The sequence below is a fragment of the Cetorhinus maximus genome, chromosome 1 (genome assembly GCF_964194155.1).
Source record: "Cetorhinus maximus chromosome 1, sCetMax3.hap1.1, whole genome shotgun sequence".
NCBI classification, from domain to species: domain Eukaryota; kingdom Metazoa; phylum Chordata; class Chondrichthyes; order Lamniformes; family Cetorhinidae; genus Cetorhinus; species Cetorhinus maximus.
Genome location: NC_135879.1, coordinates 13,972,190 through 13,993,574, shown reverse-complemented (window position 1 = coordinate 13,993,574; position 21,385 = coordinate 13,972,190). Strand labels below are relative to the sequence as shown.

The following is a 21,385-nucleotide window of genomic DNA, read 5'->3' as shown; positions in this document are numbered from 1 at the left end:
GCATCCAGCAGGTACCTTCATCCGATAGGAACGGAGTGACTCCTCTGTGTCTCTCCTCCATCGTATCTAGACAGTCCCCCCGAGCTGTGCTAACGACCTGTCCGTGCAAAAGCAAAAGTGAGACATTGTAATGGAAGTAACCCAGAACACGATTTGTTGTAAGTGCAGTGGAAGAAATGGGTTGCTGCTTGGTTTGAAGGAGGAAAAAGGTACATGTGGCTCGGTGTCATATTTGATTTTATAATGTTCTGCGAAGTGCCTTGGAATGTCTCATTATGTTAAAGGTGATATATAAACATAAGTTGTTGTTTAGTTGCAGGCACAGATACTGGTCAGAAACTTGTCTTGGATTACTTTATTCATTCTGGAGATGTGAGCACTGCTGGCAAGCATTTATTGCCCATCCATAATTGCCTTTGAGAAGGTATTTGTGAGATACTTTCTTGCACTGCTACAACCCTTGTAGGTACACTCACAGTGCTATTAGGGAGGGAGTTCCAGGATTTTGACCCAGCGACAGTCAAAGGACGGTGATATTGTTCCAAGTCAGGATGGTGAAAGGCGTGTAGGGCAAATTGCAGGTGGTGGTGTTGCCATCCATCTGCTGCCCTTGTCCATCTGGGTGGTAGAGGTCACGGGTTTGGAAGGTGCTGTCGAAGGAGCCTTGGTGAGTTGATGCTGTGCATCTTGAGGGTGGTACACACTGCTGCCACTGTGCGTTGGTGACGGAGGGGAGTGAGTGTTTAAGGTGGTGGATGGGGTGCCAATTCAGTGAACTGCTTTGTCCTGGATGGTGTCAAGCTTCTTGAGTATTGTGGGAGCTGCACTCATCCAGGCAAGTGGAGAGTATTCCATCACACTCCTGACTTGTGCCTTGTAGATGGTGGACAGGCTCTGAATGGTGTTTCAGGAAACTGTTGTCAGGTCTGAGGGGTGGAGAATAACTCCCCCCACCGAAGTGCATTAGACAATTCTGCAAGTAATTCAAAATGGTTGCACCAACTCGAAGCTTCGCATGACTTGAATGTTCATATCTGCAGGTGGTGGTTGAGCTCGGACAATTTGAAAAGAAGAAAGTGAAAAGTGAGAGTGTGCACAGAGACGGACTGGAGGTTTGGAATCATGTGAAGGAAACAAATAATTCACCAAACAACGTGAAGAAATCTTCAGATGTGGGCATCCAACATCCCATTATTATCTGGTGGTCACCACTGACTGGTGAATTGGGCCGATTAGGCCAGTGTGGAGCAGATACCTGTTACTTTACCATAAACAGGACTTACCAAGATCATCACATGACACGAGCGTTCCTCTTTTATGGTGAGTTTTCATTGAATTCTTGGTTTGTCTTGAGAACTTTAGGTATATATAGACACTTGAGTATAGGATATAAGGGCTTCTATACATAGAAGTAGAGATTAACTGCGGGGCCCCTTGTGTTCATGCTGACCGACAAAGAACTATCCAGCCCAGCCTCACCTTCCAGCTCTTGGTCCATAGTCTTTTAGGTTATGGCACCTGAAGTGTATATCCAAGTACTTTTCAAATGTTCTGAGGGTTCCTGCCTCTGCCATCCTTTCAGAAAGTTCCAGAGCCCTGCTACCCTCTAGGTGAAAAAAATTCACCTCAAATCTCCTCTGAACCTCCTACCTCTTCACCTCAATCTGTGCCGCCCTGTTTATGGGCCTTCAACCAAAGGATATCTGATCCACCATGTCTCGACCTCTCATAATTTTACACGCTACAATTAAATCTCCCTTCCAAAGGAAACAACCCTAGCCTATCCAATCTTTCCTCATTGCTAAAGTTTTCCAGTTCAGGCAACAGACTTGGAAGTCTCCTCTGGGCGGCCAATTTATAACCACCTGCTTTATAATCCCGATCAAAGTTGAATTTCACCGCCCTAAATCTTTAAAGGGTTGAACACGCTGTAAAGAGGCAGTTTGATTCTGGAGTATTGAATGTAAAAACTAGAAAGTCCTGTTAAATTTATGCAAGGCTACAGAGTAACATTGGTTGAGTGAGTGGGCAAAGACCTGGTAAATGGAGTATAATGAGGGCAAATGTGAAATCGTTCATTTTGGCAGGAAGAATAAAAAGGAAGCTTATTATCTAAATGGTGAGAGATTGCAGAGCTCTGAGATTCAGAGGGATCTGGGTGTCCTAGTGCGTGAATCACAAAAGGTTAGTATGCAATTAATTAGGAAAGCTAACAGAATGCTATCATTTACTGTGAGGGGAATTGGTTATAAAAGTAGAGAGGTTATGCTTCAGTTGTACAGAGCATTTGGTGAGACCACGTCTGGACTACTGTGTACAGTACTGGTCTCCTTATTTAAAGAAAGATGTAAATAGATAGAAGTAGTTCAGAGAAGGTTTACTAGATTAATACCAGGAATGGGTGGGTAGACTTGTGAGGAAAGGCTGGACAAGTTAGGCTTGTATCCATTGGAACTTGGAAGAGTAAGAGGTGACTTAATTGAAACCTTTAAGATCCTGAGGTGACTTAATTGAAACTTTTAAGACCCTGAGGGGTCTTGACAGGGTGGATGTGAAGAGGATGTTTCCTCTTGTAGGAGAATCTGGAACTAGGGGTCACTGTTTAAAAATAAGGGGTCGCTCTTTTAAGACAGAGATGAGGAGAAATTTTTTCTCTGAGGGTTGTGAGTCTTTGCAACCCTCTTCCTCAAAAGGTGGTGGAAGCAGAGTCTTTGAATATTTTTAAGGCAGAGCTAGATAGATTCTTGATTAACAAGGGGGTGAAAGGTTATCGGGGGTATGCAGGAATGTGGGGTTGAGGTTACATTCATGATCTTATTGGATGGCAGAGCAGGCTCGAGGGGCTGAGTGGCCTACTCCTCCTAATTCGTATGTTCATATGTAAAGCGTTGGTTATAATTGGGGTATTTAGTGAGTGCCGTTATTGGAGGAATTATTGGAGCCATGGGAAGGGTACAGCAAAGATTCAAAAGGATGTTGATGAGAATGAGAAGTTCGACGTGTGACAAAAGGTTTGGGAAAATGGGGGGGCTCTGTTCCCTGGAAAAGAAGGTTAAACGGGAAACAAATAGAAATATTCAAAATGATGAATGGCATTGAGAGCACTTTGGGCTACCTTACAAGGCATTTGATAAGTACAAGCTGTTGGTAAACTGGAGGCTAAAACTCAGACTATCGCTAAAAGACTGAAAAGGGAAGTTAAAACTTTTTTTTGTAGAGGATTATTAAACATGCAATGCTTTATAATTAATTTTAAACCTGAGATTGATAGATCTTGCTGGCCAAGATACAGATTAGCTATGATCTGTATCCCAACTCCATTTACCTATCTTGGCTCCATGTCACTTAATACCTATGGCCAGCAAAAATCTCACTGACCTTATTGAATGGCGGAACAGGTATGAGAGCCTGAATGGCCTACATCTGTTCCTATGTTTCTTTGCTACAAAAGACACCTGGAGGATGTGACTAACATAATGTAGAAGGGAATTGGAGAGGAATTTGAAAAAGAAGAATATAATAGGATACAGGAAAAGAGTAGGCAAATGAAATGAAAGTAAATACACTTAACTCCATCTCCCTGTCTTTTGTCGGGAGTGAATGACCTCCGCCTGTACTATAATAAAACGTCTGTGCTAAAAATGACGATTAGGTGCTGTTTGTTTGATATTCGTTACTGAAATTACATACCTATTATTAAGTAGTTGAGTAAATGTCCTGCTGGTGATATAGAATTCATTGATGAAGCCGACTAAGACCTTTTTTAGAAGAAATTCTGACCAACCTATTAAGAACAATCTCAAGCTTCCTATGCATGGGTGACAAAATGTTGGCTGGTACCAGTTAGTCTATCCTATGTGAGCTGTGGTTATGGTTGAACTATCTATACTGTCACCAGGTTTATTTAAACTCTGTAGGGTGATTGGAAGCATCGGTTACAACATGGCCGGATGTAAGTGGGTCTTGGTTTGTGTATTTCTGGATGGTCGCTGAATGCTGCCCTCCCAAAGAACAAGAAATTATCAGCTTGGCTATGCTGACCATGTTCTTTCCTTTCCTTTTGGGTCAGTAGCCTGTGGGTGCAATGCCAATCTTGAGCACCTTATCTGCACTAACGCTTCAGTGCAGCATTGAGGGCGAAGAGAATAGAGGGATACTCGGTGAGGATAGGAAGGTCCAATTTTAGAGTTGGGAGGTGGCATGTGTTGAGTATGAGCACAGGTATAGATCAGTTGGCCTGTTTCTATGACGTTAAGTATATGAAATTCTATACGGTTTTCACTCTCTCTAGGTTACTCCAGAAGCAACCGTTTTATTTACTTTTTTTCTTGGAAAAATGGATCTCTTGCGCATTCCTTTTAATCTCCATTACCTGTCCTCAAGAGCTGAAGGAGTTGATGCTTGAGTGACCTCCATGACCTTTATAAATCCTGGAAGGGTTCTTAAGTAGCATTGCTATTTCCAAATTTATCACCAACTTTGTTGAATGCAAGCAGGATTTTTACTCCACAATGTATCAATGTATCTCTGGCCATGGGGGGAGGGTGCCAGAGGACTGGAGAACAGCTAATGTGGTTCCGCTATTTAAGGAGGGTTATAGAGATAAGCCAGGGAACTACAAGTCAGTGAGTCTCTCGTCAGTGGTAGGGAAACTATTGGAGAAAATTCTGAAGGAGAGAATCTATCTCCACTTGGATAGGCAAGGTTTGATCAGGGATAGTCAGCATGGCTTTGTCAGAGGGAGGTCATGCCTAACAAACTTGACTGAATTTTTTGAGGGTGACCAGGTGTGTAGATGAGGGTAGTGTAGTTGATGTAGTTTATATGGATTTCAGCAAAGCCTTTGACAAGGTCCCACATGAGAAACTTATAAAGAAGGCCAATGCACATGGATACAGGGTAATTTGATAAAGTGGATTCAAAATTGGCTTAGTTGTAGGAGACAGAGGGTGATGACAGAAGGATGCTTTAATGACTGGAAGCCAGTGTCCAGTGGCTTACCACAAGGATCTGTGCGCGGTCCCCTATTATTTGTCACTTATATAAATGACATAGATGTCTATGTGGGGGGTAGGATTAGTAAATTTGTGGATGACACAAAGATTAGCCGGGTGGTTAACAGTGAGGTTGAGTGTCTTGGACTACAGGAAGATATAGACGGGATAGTCAAATGGGCAAATAAGTGGCAGTTGGAATTTAACCATGAAAAATGTGAGGTGATACACTTTGGAAGGAGTAATTTGACAAGGAAGTATTCAATGAACGGCATGACACTAGGAAGTTCTGAGGAACAAAGGGACCTTGGTGTGTGTGTCCATAGATCTCTGAAGGCGGGAGGGGGCATGTTAGTGGGGTGGCGAAAAAGGCATACGGGACACTTGCCTTTATCAGTCGAGGCATAGATTACAAAAGTAGGGAGGTCATGTTGGAGTTGTATAGAACCTTGGTGAGGCAACAGCTGGAGTACTGTGTGCAGTTGTGGTCACCACATTATAGGAAGGATGTGATTGCACTGGATGGGGTGCAGAGGAGATTCACCAGGATGTTGCCTGGGATGAAACATTTAAGTTATGAAGAGAGGTTGGATAGACTTGGGTTGTTTTCGTTGGAGCAGAGAAGATTGAGGGGCGACCTGATCGAGGTGTACAACATTGAGGGGCATGGACAGGGAGCAGCTGTTCCCCTTAGTTGAAGGGTCAGTCACAAGGGGACATAATTTCAAGGTGAGGGGCAGGAGGTTTAGGGGGGATGTGAGGAAAACCTTTTTACCCAGAGAGTGGTGACGGTCTGGAATGCGGTGCCTGGAAGGGTGGTGGAGGCGGGTTACCTCACATCCTTTAAAAAGTACCTGGATGAGCACTTGGCATGTCATAACATTCAAGGCTATGGGCCAAGTGCTGGTAAATGGGATTAGGTAGGTAGGTCAGGTGTTTCTCACGTGTCGGTGCAGACTTGATGGGCCGAAGGGCCTCTTCTGCACTGTGATTCTATGATATAGGAATGCACATGATGTGTTGGGTTGGCCAATGTGCTGTCAGCTCACCCAGCTGGACAGCAGTTGGCTGGAGAAACCCAAACACCTGGCTACAGAGGAGAAAAATTAGGGTTTCTGTTCCTCATTGTTAGACAGTAGCCTCTGCTAATAAGATTTTTGTCTTTTTGTAACACTTTTTCTCAGGATGTGCGTGATTCTGAAAGGCTATATTTATTGCCCATTCTTAGTTGCTGTAAGAGGGTGGTAATGGTGGACCACCTCCTTGAATCGCTGCAGACCATGTGATGGTGCTGTCAATATGATGTTAGGTAGAGTTGTGCAGGATCTTGACCCAGCCACCATGAATGGGCAGCATTCTATGTTAACACCAAGATGGTGTGTGCGCCTGGGAGGAAAATGCGAAGCTGATGGTATTCCTAGGATCTTGTTATGCTTGACCTTCTCTGCAGTAGAGATTGCAGAACTGGGAGGTGCTGTTGGAGTTGATTTTGGTGAGATGCTGCAGTGCATCTGCATATTGTACACACTACATCCACGAAATGCCTGTGGTGGAGTGGGGAGGGTGGGCTGATAATATATTAAGGCTAGTGCAGTGCTCTGACCTAGTATACTGCTCTGTCCTGGATGGTATTGAGCTTCTTGAGAATTGTTGCAATTTATCCCCACTCCTTTATTTTTTTGATCGGTGTCACTTATGGTTCAGCAGCTGAGATGGAGGGTAAATTACCACTTGTTGGTCATCTCTCACTGTTGCTGGGCAGTAGGTCACCAGGAGACACCATTCAGGGTTACTTTCTCCACAATTTCCGTCTATTGCCCCTCTTGGGCTCATGCATTCCTCGGAAGCACCTCACTTATCCAAATGTTGGCTGGGATGAGGACCTTCTATAAGAGACAGTGTTACCTGTAAACTCTGGTGTATGTGGGATTATGCAGAAATCCGGAGGTACCATGCAATTGCCCTCTTTAAGCATTAAGACCGCTAGATGTTGTAAGATGGTTATATTTTAACTGTCTCCTTTAATTCAAGGTAAAATGGAGTAGTGGAGAGGGGCATTTGACCTCATACAAAGCCCGCCCAGGGACAAGCCTATGTGATCTGGTTGCCATAGGGTGAGGGGCCCAGGTCGAATCTTATTGCAAGTAAGGTGCAAGCTTTAACACCTGAACACGAAGGAGAAGGCAGCTGTTCTTGCTGCTTGCAGACTTACAGACTGTCAGAGATGGTCAATCCAAGAGAGTTGGAGAAGACGACCTGCATGAGCTGCTGTTATGCCAGAAAGAATGAAAGGACTGCTGTTGTGGTAACCACCAAGTGGAGGGCTGGTGAAGATGGAACCCATGTTCAATGAAACAAGGATTGTGAAGAGTTAAAGACCACATAATTACCAGAGGGTACTTTGCAACAAGAAGTCCATGCGATTATGCGCAAAGGGTTGAGTAGAGGGGACTTTGTTTAAAAGGACACTGGAAGATTCACCCTCTTGAAGCAGAGAGAAGCGATCTTGTTATTGGCAGGAGGAGCTTTGGGCTTTAAACTGAAGGCTTCATGTCTACAGAAAGTGTGGTGTAATGTATAAACATGGCATGGGGTTTTTATTTGTGTTAAGAAGTTGCTGGGAATACCTAGTTTCGTGTATAAGTTGCCCACTGAGTAATGTTTAGTCTATGTTGACTTTTAGTGTGTTTGTTACAGTAAAAGTCTTAAACCATGAAAACTTCTTGTGTGGTCCTTTGAGTCGCTTACTGGAAAATCCATATCTCTTTTTAAAAGCTATTGGTATCTACAGGGATTGTAACATAAGATACTGCGCAGAAAAACTTTAAAAGTACAGTACATTCAGATGAACACGCTGTACCCAACTGAAAGAATTTCATGGGGATTGAGTGAACATTTGCATCTCAGCACTCTGTGGCCAATGGTTTCTCAAACTGATCAGTAAACAGTTCCTTGTATCCCCCAGCATTTATTTCTTGTGTTTTACCTCATTATAAGCTAATAGGGTCCAACGCGCACTGACACAGACAACCTGTTGCATTCTGTCAAGCTCAGTGCAGACATTTACAGCCTTGTGTTAGAAACAGACCTTGAAATATTTCAAGTGAATTTCTTTTGTTTTTTTTAAAAACTAGATTTCTATTATTTATTGACAGCTTTGCCCTCATCCTTCAACTTCTGTACCAGGGCATAAATGGGTAGGTTTATTTATTCGTTCCTCGGATGTGGCAGGGCCAGCATTTATTGCCCATCCCTAATTGCCCTTGAGAAGGTGGTGGTGAGCTGCCTTCTTGAACCACTGTAGCCCATTGGTTTAAGTACACCCACGGTGCTGTTAGGAAGAGTGTTCCAGGATTTCAACCCAGTGAAGGTGAAGGAACGGCGATATAGTTCAAAGTCAGGATGGAGTGTGAGCTTGGGAGGGAACTTGCAGGTGGTGGTTTTCCCAAGTATGTGCTGCCCTTGTCCTTCGAGATGGTAGAGCTTTGGGTTTGGAAGGTGCTCTCTATGGAGCCTTGGTGATGCAGTGCATCTTGTAGATGGTACAAACTGTCACTTGTGCATCGGAGATGGAGGGAGTGAATGTTTAAGGTGGTGGATGGGGCGCCAGTCAAGCGGGCTGCTTTGTCCCAGTTGGTGTTCAGCTACGGAGTGTTGTTGGAGCTGCACTCATCTAGACAAGTGGAGAGTATTCCATCACACTTTGTGCCTTGTAGATGGTGGACAGGCTTTGGGGAATCAGGAGGTGAGTTACTCACTGCAGTATTCCTAGCCTCTGAGTTGCTCCTGTAGTATTTATATGGCTAGTCCATTCAGTTAATGCCATTAAATGTTAAGTGGAGATGGTTAGATTCTCTCTTGTTGGAGATGGTCATTGCCTGGCACTTGTACGACACAAATGTTACTTGCCACTTAACAGCCCAGGCTTAAATGTTGTCCAGGTCTTGCTGCACACGGACACGGACTGTCTCAGTATCTGAGGCGTCGCAAATGGTGCTGAACATTGTGCAGTCATCAGCGAACATCCCCATTTCTAACCTTATAATGGAGGAAAGGTCATTGATGAAACAGCTGAAGATGGTTGGGCCTAGGACACTACCCTGAGGAATTCCGGAATTCCTGCAGCAGTGTCCCAGGATTGAGATGATTGACCTCCAACAACCACCACCATCTTCCTTTGTGCTAGGCATGACTCCAACTGGTGGAGAGTTTTCCCCCTGATTCCCATTGACTTCAGTTTTGCTGGGGCTCCTTGATGCCACACTTGGTCAAATGCTGCCTTGATGTCAAGAGCAGTCACTCTCACCTCACCTCTTGAGTTCAGCTCTTTTGTCCATGTTTAGACCAAGGCTGTATTGCGATTCTTTACAGAATAAAAACATATGCTCCTTTATTTCATGCACTTGTAAAGCAAATAGCTCTCTTACTATCAGCCTGCTCTGGTGTTTTGCCTCAGAGGTAAGCATTTTTGGATTTCAAAAAAACTCTTTCATGAGATGTGGGTGTTGCTGGAAAAGCCAGAATTTTCTGCCCATTCCTTGGACCAAGCGGCTTGCCAGGAAATTTCAGAGGGCAGTTAGGAGTCAGCCACATTGCAAAATTGCAGGAATGAAGTGCAAAGGAAAACACGCCAAACCAGTGCTACAGTGCAGCTGTAACGGAGAGAAACCTAAACCGAAATTTTGACACAGATGTTTTAACAAGCGGCATCTTATACCCCAGCCAAGACTACCCACCACCCCTGTCATCTTCGCCCAAGAAATTTTATGTTGAGACAGCTCATCCCATTGTCAAAAATGAAACTTCAGCCTTCCTTTTAGGAACTGTTGTTGCTTTGAGCTTGTCGTTCATTATGCTGATGAAATGTGCAGGGTATAATTCTTCCAAGTCATCCCAGTTTTACCGCCAGATTCGTTGGAGCAAAGTAGTAGCATTCCTGCCTGTCGGAGAATCCTGCTGCAGGCAATGTTGGCGAACAGCAGTCACAATTCTGGGCTGACATCCAACGGAATGCCTGCCTACAGTGAGTGTCTCCCTCTCCCTACCGTCACCTTCAATGTAGGGGTTGTGGCAGCTCCTTCTGCCCTACAGGATTATGAGCACCCTATGGACTAGTATAATAAAGAAAGAAAATGCTGGAAATACTCAGCAGATCAGGCAGCATCTGTGGAGAGAGAAACAGCATTAATGTTTCTAGTCAATGACCTTTCATTAGAATCCCTGACTGGTGTAATGATGGCTATGACCATTTAAGGACCTTTCACATTATGGCTTGTCAAGTGTTAAATCAGTCTGCGTGAATCCTTCCACTACCTTATGCTGTTGTCAAAGGGAAGAGTGTGTAGCACAGAAAAGACCAACGACTAGGCCTTCCAGCACACACAGATGCCCATCACGTCTCTTTGGAAGAATTATCCAATAGTCCCACTGCCACAGCTTCTCAAATCTTTCCTTTTCAGTGCCTTTTGAAAGTTATTATTGAATCTGCTTCCACAACCCTTTCAGGCAGATTTTTTTATTTATGTTTTATTTGTTCAAGGAGTTATTTATTCCAGTTATCTTTCCTTATCAGTACCAGAAAACAAATTTCCCATATCCAGGGGTTTCCAAACTTTATCGGTTGCATACTTGCATGCGTACAGTTCAAATCCATTCGTTACTGCACTATTTCAAGTTGCTGATCCTAACACGTTTTGTAGTTCTGGTTTAGGTTTAACCTGCAATGAATAATGTTCAAAACCTCCAAACCCACAAACTCAAATCTGGAGAAACAAGAAAATTAAAACAAATAGGGTGAGCCGTTCAACAAAGAGACTGATAGCAAGTCAGGTGGGATGTGTAATGGGCAGCTGTCCATGAAAAGTGTGTGTGGAGTATATATAATGGACGGACAAATTGCTACAGCCTGTTTTGCATTTGACAAAGTTCAGTTTTACTCCCTGTAAATGTAAATTGGACTTCGTTGCTTGATCTTTGAAGGTAGCATTTCTTGACTCAAAACTTTCACACCAGTTTGGAAGAACAAAGCCTATAATTGTACAGCTGGGTGTATTTAACAGTTTCACGCAGCCAGTATTTCACATTACTCAAATCCTGATGACACCAGTACAAGCAATAAGGCTCCAAAGCCAGCTGAAATTGCTATGTGTTCTTGTTTTTTTTTTTGGTTCCCAGATGTTGTTAATAATCACACTTTAAGCTTAGAAAAATCAGGAACTCTTTGTTGAACGTTGTCATGCTGCCTGGTACAAAGGAGGACCAGATTGACTGGTTCTGTTCCACTTCACGTGAGTCTAGTGCAGAGGTGAAATGTGGGTCCTTGGATCACTTACACGTAACACATTGGTTCCTAGCTAATTAATTCCTAGCTGTTTACAGATAATACAACAATATATAGCATCCCTCTTCCTTTAAAATGTAATATCCCTATCAATGTGTCTGTTCTAGTCATTAACTTTTATTAACAAAAGATTATCAATTGACTTTTGGAAATGAACTGAACCCCTTGGAGTTTTTTTATAGCGTATATTCTTTTCTAAAAATATTATTCATGGTATCACTTAGGTGGTAAAATATCATGCCTCCATCTTGTAGATTTGGCATTCGTTGCTCTGAGTGGTGAGTTGGCACGCTGAGCAGGTGATGTGTGTGTTGTTCCTGGTGTTGCAGGAGTCACGCTTACTGTTGCAAATGTCTCGATTGCTGATGATGTTGTTAATTGTCTCCCTGGATATTGATGTTTCCGGCGTTGTTGCTGGTGTTTTCTGTTTTTCCGGCTCTGGTGTAGGTCGAATATGGACTCTTGTTTCTTCTCATTTGCTTACTGGTTTCGGTCTTGTTTATGTATGACCTTAGTTTCTTGGCTTATCTTGGTTCTCCTGTGGCGACAACCGATTTAGGGGATCTGTTAGCCTCCTTTCTCTTCCTGACTTGTATTTCAGAGTAAAATCATAACTCTGAAGCCTCAAGAGTAACCTCTGCAGTCTTACTGGTGCTCCAGTGGACGATGATCAATCTCCACTATGAACTTTCTCCCATAGAGAGATGTAAGGAACTTCTGACATCCATACATAAATGTCATTAGTTCTCTTTCTATGTTAGCATATCTGGTCTCAGCTGAAGTTAGAGCTTTGGATACGAACATATGAACTAGGAGCAGGAGTAGGCCACTCGGTCTCTCGAGTCTATGCTGTCATTCAATAAGTTCATGCTTCTCAACTCTCTCTTATCGCTTCGTGCTTCCATCCCAGAGAGAGCCATGATTCCTTCATGCTCAGCTTGATTCCATCAGGTGGGTACACACTTTGGGAGAACTGGCAATCTGTCACTTTCACAATGCATTTGGCTGCAGTTGACTTGATCCCAGCTTTCCTGGTTCTCTCCATGGTTTCATATAGATGGCAATCATGATCTTTATCATTTACACCTGGATATCATCTGCTGTGCTTATTGCCCTTTTGCATCCCCTGTGTGTCTCGTCTATGTTCTGGAACACGTCCTGGCTCACTTTAAGGCCAAAAGGTAGACGTAGGAATTTGAACCATCCAAAGGGTGTGTTGAAGATTCTGCATCTAGTTTCACATTCCAGTAGCCATTTCTGGCACCGAGCTTACTGAAAACTTTAGCCCCTGCCAATGCTGGTGTGATCTCTTCCAGTGTTGGAATAGGGTAGTGAATTCTTTTAGTAGGCTTAAGATCTTTGGAATCGAGGCTAATTCTTAGCCGCCCATTTGGCTTCTCACTCACCATGATAGAATTTACCTAGTCTGTAGGCTCTGAGTCTCTGGCAATCACCTTCTTTTCTTCCATCTCTTGGAGCTCTCTTTCAAGCTTTCCTTTCAGTTCAACTTCACGTGGGGGATGGTTTCATCACTGGGTCAACAGTGATGTGATACTCAAAATTTTCAAAGCATCCAACCATCTCCTCGAAATGCAGTTAACATCTTTTCCTTTGTGTGTCCTCCTGATTTGGGCTGGTCCTAGCTGTTGAATCTTGGTTCCACCCGTTTGCTGTTGGCACGACGTTGCTTGGTTTCAGAACACCTTTCTTTGGTTAACCATTTTCTTCCATATTTTCAAGAAAGACCTTCTGGTATAGTCTGAGTGGGACGATATTACTCTGCACTCTGATGTCAATCTTCACCTTCAGATTTATCACTGGGGGCTTTTCTCTCACCCTCTTCCCGATCTGAATGGCTGTGTGAATTTCTTTTCTTTGGGAACGGTGGGCATTCAGCCATCTCATGCAGTTGTGTGGTTCCCTGTGTCTGTTGTGTTCTCAGACTTAACATCATCTTCCAGGGTATGAATGTTTTGATTTCTGTTCTGTTGCCCTGGCTCTGGTGCCTCGTCTAGCACCTTCTCCTTTTTGTTCTGCGCATCTTTGCTCAATGATGGGCCTTTTCACAGATTGATCCATATGTGGGAGATTTCCTTCGGACTGTGGATTCATGTGCTCATCCACACCTCCTGCCCATCCTCTTCTCTGTTTGGTGCACGTTCTTTTGTTGCTGCACTGCATCGACCCCGCAGCATTTCTCTTGACTTAACTGAAGGCTAGCCGTTTGGGTGGTTAATGTCTTCATCTGTCTGCTCATGGCTTCGTGTGCTCTAGCAGTGTCTACAGCTTGCATTATTGTGAGCTCGTCTTTCCCGAGTAACTCTTTTTGTACTTCAGGGTGTGCAGAACCCCAAATTAGTTGATCTATCGGCCTTTCATCTGTGTCTTTAAGCTTACGTTTTCTAGCTGCAATTTTTAACCTTGTTTCAGAGTTATCAACAAGCTTGCCTAAAACCTGCCTGAGGCCTTGAAATTCATACTGGTAGATCCAATGAGTCAATTTTGGCTGGAGATCGGTGCTGAATTTTTCAAAAGGTTTGTCTGGATCTCTGCTTCCTCTTCAGTAAGCTCCCAGCCGTTAAATAAATTTAATCCTATACCTCCTGCCTACAGAAGGATATAGTTGACCCTCTCCACCTTACTAGTGCTTTTTGGGAAGCTACTGAATGTCAATCTGCACTTTTGTTTAAACTTCACAAATTCCTCTATGACATCATCAGCTTCCCAATTCATTGTGGGCTGGAGCTGTACAATCATTACTGTGCCGGCTAACATTTCACTTTTCCTTTTTGCACAATTCACTCAGTTTCTCTTCTGGCACTAATGTGGGTTGATTTTCCAAATCATCACGCAATTAATTTAAAATGCGTTAGGTTTACTTGCTCTTGCTGCCACCATGTTATGTGTCTCTTGTCTTTTCATTCTCGGACGTTAATAATCACACTTGGAAAGATTAGAAACTCTTTGTTTAATTCTGCTGTGCTGTCTGGTACAAAGAAGGACTGGATTTAACCAGTTCTGTACCACTTCATATATGCAGCCATGAAATGTAGCCCCATGGAACACTTACACAGAACACATTGGTTCCCAACTAATTAGTTCCTAGCTCTTTACGGATATTTATAGATAGTACAACAATACATAACTTACTTCATTTCCTATGTTCAGTTTAAGATAAAACAGAGAAGCAGAATGTTGCATGTGTGGTACACCCTTAAGAGAGAAAGAAAGAGTTGTGTTTATGCAGCACCTTTCACGAACTCTGGACATCCCAGAGCACTTTACAGCTGGTTATGTACTTTCTGAAGTGTAGTCACTTTCAGAACTTTTTTAAAAAAACTGTAACTGCACACTTAATTGCCCAAAAACGGGATGTCTACATCTTGAATTATATTGAGCTCAGACGTGGAGTTGATTTCCCGGCAGTGAAAATGATTCACCTTATTCCCAAAAGGAAATGTTAGCAGCGTGTGCAAATGTAAAATTGGAGCACACTCCTGTTTTATTTATCCCTTCCAGTACAGAGAGTGACAGTGAACTGGATGTGCCATTTCGAATTAAGACAAGTATTTGCATTCTTCAAAGTTTTAATTAAGACACAGCCCTGAAACTATGTTAAATTGGCACAAACTGTGCAAATACTTAGTTGATCATTTGTACAAGTTGTTCCAAAAGGTTTAATTTTGTGTCCTCAACCTGTAAATTCAACTATAGGTTTTAACTGATTTGTTGTTCAGTTGAATTCACTTTAAAATGGAATGCCATTAAAACTATGCAGATTTTAACAATAGAGAAGCAATGCATTATTGTACGCAATACTTCCTGCAACTAGCATAAAACCAAAGCTTCTCCTGTTTAGGATTTTGGGGTATTATTATCATGTACCCGGTGGGAATGTGGCATGTATGCAATAGGACATTGCAGAGGGAGCCGTTTGGGGGAGCCCACTGCTTTTGCTGAAGGACAATAAACAGGGCTCTTCACTGGAGCAGCGATTTATTCTTGATAATGTTACTGCATCATTGCAGTACACATTGTGGCTACCTTTCTATTTTATTAAACTGCAACGCAAGCACTTGTTTTTGTAAGTGGATTGTATCTCCCAAGAACTGACCTTGGGTAGCGGGGGGGGGGGGGGGGGTGGTGGGTATAAATAATTGAAGGCATTTAAAATGATGCATTGTAGGCCTATCTGATCAAGCATGGGAAAATATTTTTAGGGAAGTGGCTAATGAACTGTTGAAAATCAATCCTTAATCCATGAAATGTAATCATTTTAAAAAGCCCAGTTTTTAAGTTGCTTGTTCTAATTTTGACATGCAGGTTGTATTTACCATTCTAAGTACTGAGTTCTAAGAGGTGCTGTTTCTTGGATGAGACCTTAAATGGCCCTTACAGACCATCCCATGGCACCATTTCAAGAAGAGCAGGGGAGTTCTCCTTGGTATCCTGGCCAATATTTATCCCTCAACCAACATCACTAAAAATGCAAATTGTCTATCAATTATCTTATTACAGCTTGAGACCTGGGTGCATGCAAATTTGGATATCTTGCATTACAGCAGTGATTACGCTTAATAGGTAGTTCGTGGAATGTAAAAAGCTTGGGATGCCCTAAGACCGGAAAAGGACTGTATAATTGCAAGTTATTTTTCTTTGTGTGTGTCTCTCTCTCTCTCCCCCTAGATTAAAGATGTCATAAGTTTGCATAACATGACTTTGCTTGACATACATTTACTAACCAGGGTTCAGTCTTCAGAGTTAGGTTTGTAGATAGGCACAAGACATGGGCACCCCTCAGGGTAGGCAGTTTTGTCCAGCTAAGGAATGAAGTCAATACATTCTGAAAAGCATCCACCAGCTCTTTCTCTCCAATACAGACCTGATTCTTCTGTGAACCACTAATCTTCCTACAGTCCTCATTACTGAGATCTACATCAGCAGGCAAAGACCAAAGTTGACAAATTGAGAGTCCCCCTCAAGGCATTCCAAAGGAAGAGTATACGAGTCACTTCAAACTCTTTTTGTGATGTTGCTGTGCCTAATACCTTCATCAGAAAAATGCCTATTGACATAGCAACCTCTAACCTTCAGTACTCCTAAAACTCGCACATATCTTGGTGTCGTTTGTAAACTGGCCACTCGTTCTCCAGTGACCTATGTCTAGATTATTAACTTGGTTCCTATTCCCTTGGTGCTAGAAATTGAGGAATGAACTGCTCTTAAAATGTTAGTAGAATTTGATTAGGGTGGTAAACTATTACCCCTGGTAGGGGAATCAAGAATGAGGCAGCATGATCTTAAAACTAGAGCTAGGCCATTTTGGAGGGAAATTGGTTTTTCACACAAAGGGTAGTAAGCAGTTGGAACCCTTACCCCAAAAGGCTGTGGATGCTGGATTGGTTTATGCTTTCAAGACTGAGATTGATAGATTTTTGTATGGATATCAGGGGATATGGAGCTAAGGTGGGTAAAGAGTTGAGGTACATATCAGCCACGATCTGATTGAATGACTTTGCAGACTTGGGCTGAATGGTCTACCACTATTCCTAATGTAAATGGTAAGCAACAAAGATCCTAACACTGATCTCTGCAGGACATCACTGGTTTCCAAACAGATCTAGATCCATTGATTACCGCTTTCGGCCAATGGGCTATCAGCCAGTTCCCAATCCACGTTGGATTACCACTAATTCCACGTGATTCTATCTTTTGCATGGAATCCTCTTGCAGATACCTTCATCCAAAGCTTGAGGTCATTCACTGCCCAAATCCTAACTCTCACCAAATCCTGTTCACCAATCACTCCTCTGCTTGCTGACTGAACAACATTGGCTGCTGGTTAAATAAAGCCTTTATTTTAAATTCTCAGCCTTGTTTTTTAAAGCCCTCGTGGTCTCTCCCCTCCCTATCTCTGTAATCTCCTCTAGTTCTACAACCCTCCAAGATATCTGCGCTCCCTGAATTCCAGAGCCTTGTGCGCCCCAGATTTTAAATCACTCCACCGTTGGTGATTCTGGCTTCAGCTTTCTAGGCCCTAAGCTCTGAAATTCTTCTCTAAAGCCCCCAGCCCCTCTACCTCGCTTTCCTCCTTCAAAACCCTCCTTAAAATCTTCCACTTTGACCAGGCTTTGGCCATCTTGCCCTAATATCATCTTACATGGCTCAATGTCAAATTTTGTTTGTGACATCTGCTGTGAAGCAGATTGAGCTGTTTTAATACATCAGAGGCGCTATATAAATACAACTTAGGGTTGTTGTGGCTTTCTGTTTGTCCAGGTAGACTATAACTATTAGGCTTACTAATTCACAAATGTGGTGACTCCTTGAAGATTCAGTCAAGATCGTAAGACACAACCTTTTCCGGAGTGTGTGTTGACGGAGCCAGGTATTGTCTTTATCTGTCGTGCTTTTGACCTTACAGCCAGCACAATGTCAATGTATTGAGCTCAAAGCTCTTGTCGATTGTAATTATACTGCAAGCATATTGTAGGTACAAAGCGATCTCACTGATAATAAAGGTCACACGGGGTTGAGAACCAACTCTCGATGCAACTTGAACTTGAAACGGACGTGGATAAGTGATGCGTGTGTAATTTAGTAATGACAGCAAGGACCATTCTATGTTAAATGGTTGGCGCGAAAGCATCTTCGCATTTACAGGCAGGCACCGATTTCCAGTCCTCGGAATGAAACTTTAAATAGCGGTCCCTCAGAGTTCACAGCTGCAGAGATATTTTACTGTGTCTGCATCCTTCAGGAGATGCTCTGTGTCATCTGCCATTTGTGACTTACTGGGTGTTTACAGCAAAGAAATGGACAATTTAGCCTCGTCTATGCTGGTGTTTATGCTCCACACGGGCCTCCTCCCACCTTAACTTCATCGCACCATGTCACCATATTTCCTTTCTCCCTCATATTTATCTAGCCTCCTCTTAAATGCATTGATATGTGTCTGGCAGGCTGTGCCTACTGTGCTGGAAACTTCCATTCCGCTCTCACTTTTAGAAATGCTTTTGAAATTGTGGTGCTTTTTCTGCCCCCCCACCGCTTGTAAATTCTAGTACACGTGAATACCGACTGGCTCCTTAATCCTGTCGCACCCGATCGTGTTGCAGCTCATGCACATCATGACTCTCGTCAGCATCCCCCTCATCAATCCGCACCAAACCTCCCGGGGCAGGGAAACAATAAAGGAATAATCCCTGCGATTGTTTAGAGGGGGGGAAAAAAAGCTGGAGGATATTCTTCCCTGACTACCCGTGACAAAGGAGTCTACGCTTCAACAACCTCCCCCCAGCCCCCACTGCCCCCCATCTTCTGTCCTGAAATTTCTCTTACCCTTCATTTTGATAACTTCAGACTTGCGTTTTCTCTATTGGCCTTGGTAAGCTATGGAGGATTGATAGAATTCGGAGAGAGAATTTAAAAGTAAGGGGTCTCCCACCTAAGACGGAGATGGGAAGAATTTTTTTTTTATCTCGGAGGTTCCTGAATCTTCGGAACTCTCTGGGGAAGAGCGCGGTGGAGGCAGGGTCAGTGAATATTTTTAAGGCAGAGCTGGATCTAAGGTTATTGGGTATAAGCGGAATGTGGAGTTGAGGCCACGTTTCTAGCCGCCATGATCTTATTGAAAGGTGGAGCAGGCTCGAAGGGCCGAATGGCCTACTCTTGCTCCTAATGTGTATGTTCATATGAAGCTGCATGTGTTTTTCCAGCTTTTGAAAGTAAGGGAGAATTTGCATTTGTATAGCGCCTTTCATGACCTCCGCACATCCCAAAGCACTTTACAGCCAATTAAGTACTTTTAAAAGTGTAATCATTGTTGTTATGTAGGAAATGCAGCAGCCAATTTGCACAGAGCAAGCTCCCAGAAACAGCAGTGAGATAAATGACCAGATAATTTGTAGTTTTTTTTTAGTAATGTTGGTTTAGGGATAGTTGTTGACCAGGACATGGGGGAGAACTCCCCTACTCTTCTTCGAATAATGTGGGGCATCTTTCACATCTAACTTAGTGGGCAGACTTATCGAGAGGCAGATTTGAGTTCTGATTTGTGTGTTCACCTTTAAATAGTAGGTTAGTCCTTGTGGTTTAATTCCGCCCTTGTGTGTGTTTTTGCAGAAATTTAACTTAACTGGAATTGTAATCAAAACAATTTACTTTGTGCAAAGACAACTTTGTTGCAATTAAGTTTAATTTATTTGGCCAATAGAGGGAAGTGTTCAGCTTAATATCCATTTCTGACACAGGCTGTACTTTGAAAGTACAATGAGCAAGTGTAGGTTTAATTCAAACTGTACTGGCTGGTGCTAAAGCAACGCGGTTTCAAAACACTGCCCTTTAGACAGTTAAGCAGACATGGAATTTACAGTCAGTTGTGTCTTGTGTGATGACTTCGACCTGGAAATTGTTTGGAAAGGGATTCTTTTTATTCGTTCATGGGATGTGGGCGTCGCTGGCTGGGCCTGCATTTATTGCCCATCCATAATTGCCCTTGAGAACTGAGTGGCTTGCTAGGCCATTTCAGAGGACATTTAAGAGCCAACCACGTTGCTGTGGGTCTGGAGTCACATGTAGAACTTGCATCAATTGTAAAGGGATCAATTTTAGTTTTCTTGGATAAGAAGCACTGGTCCATGTGACCTGGCGACCCTTCTTGACTGGAAGCAGTACCAACAGGAAGCAAGTTAATCCAGAAGTTGTGTGGCTGGCAGACACAAAGGAGAGCTGCAGACGCAAAGGAGAGCTACTAGCAGACATGCTGGAGGGTGAAGGCGATCAATGCACAGATGCAGACACACTAAAAAGGCAGACAGAGACAAAGAGGAACACAGAGAATTCTTGTGAGGAAGAGAACCAAATCGCTCCCTGAAAGAGGTCAGTTTTTCTATTTGCTCGAAAAGGATATGGAGGTACAGTGTGAGCTGGCTAAAACGGTCTAAAGCCTGGAAAGCTGTGTAAATAGCTCAGAGATGCTAAAGAGCTGGGTGTTTTCCCAGAAGTGGAAAAACCGTGAAGCAGGGTGTTATCGGTTGGTCAATTGAAAATGAACTTTGGAAACCAGACCATCAGATCTGTCATGACCCAAGGGGGAGAGGGTTCGTAGAAGTGTGCCTCAAAGATGAAAGCTGTTGTTGGATAGGACTCCTGACCGACCCTGCTTGAATAAAGAACACATATTATCGAACTGCGTAGCTACATAATGGCACATGTCTGCGGGGAGTGATGTGGGTGCTTCTGGCTGTCTAAGATGTATCTTTGTTGTATCGGCAATTTAAAGTGAAATTTACTGTTTTTATTTGAAGTATCGTTTGCCTGTTAATTCATGGGGAACTTGTGTTGGCTTTGATTCGTATTAAAGGAGAAGCTGCAAAAAAAAAAAAAAAATCTTTTTCTTAATTTCTTCATTTGGGGGTCGTTCAGTAAACTTGGTTATTTTGGTTTTCAGTTCAGAGATTTTAACACTCGGCTTTAGATTTGTTTTGTAATGTCCTTTTGAATGGACTATAATCGAGGCATTTCATCTACCCAACAACTTGAGCAGAGGATAAAGAAATCTCTTTGCTATGCCAATTAAATAGCAGGTTTTTTTAATCTGGTTTGTTAAATATGCTGAATAAAGATGGAACAATCGACACAGCACTTCATACTCACAGATCATGGGTCACATCATTTATCACATATTCCCAAACTTTGTCCCTCAACCCCACAAAATTATTTGGTGGGGGGGGTGGGGGATGCAAGGGATTAAGTTTGGGAAGACATGATAAATTAAACAGAGAAGACAAGGCAGGATTGAGCAAGGTAGGGATAAGGGAAATGATGATCAGAGTGTGGTGGGAAGGGACAGAGCATAGAAGCCTAAGAGTACACCAACAGATAAGGCTAGAGGTTAAAAAAAGACAGATATAGAGCCTTTAGTCCTGAATGCACATAGCATTCGTAATAAGAGAGATGAATTAATAGGACAAATAGAAATAAATATGTATAATCTGATAGCCCTTACAGAGCCATGGCTGCAGGATGACAAAGACTGGGACCTAAATAT

General features: G+C 42.9%; 1 protein-coding gene across 1 annotated transcript in view; it reads left to right on the top strand.

Moving 5' to 3' along the window:
* pofut3 (protein O-fucosyltransferase 3) overlaps window positions 1-21,385 on the top strand; it is a 52,798-nt gene that overhangs the window by 9,700 nt on the left and 21,713 nt on the right. The window contains exon 2 of the mRNA XM_078555442.1: window positions 1,041-1,320. Coding sequence (XP_078411568.1) covers window positions 1,041-1,320 — 280 coding nt within the window. The remainder of the gene's footprint in view (window positions 1-1,040; window positions 1,321-21,385) is intronic.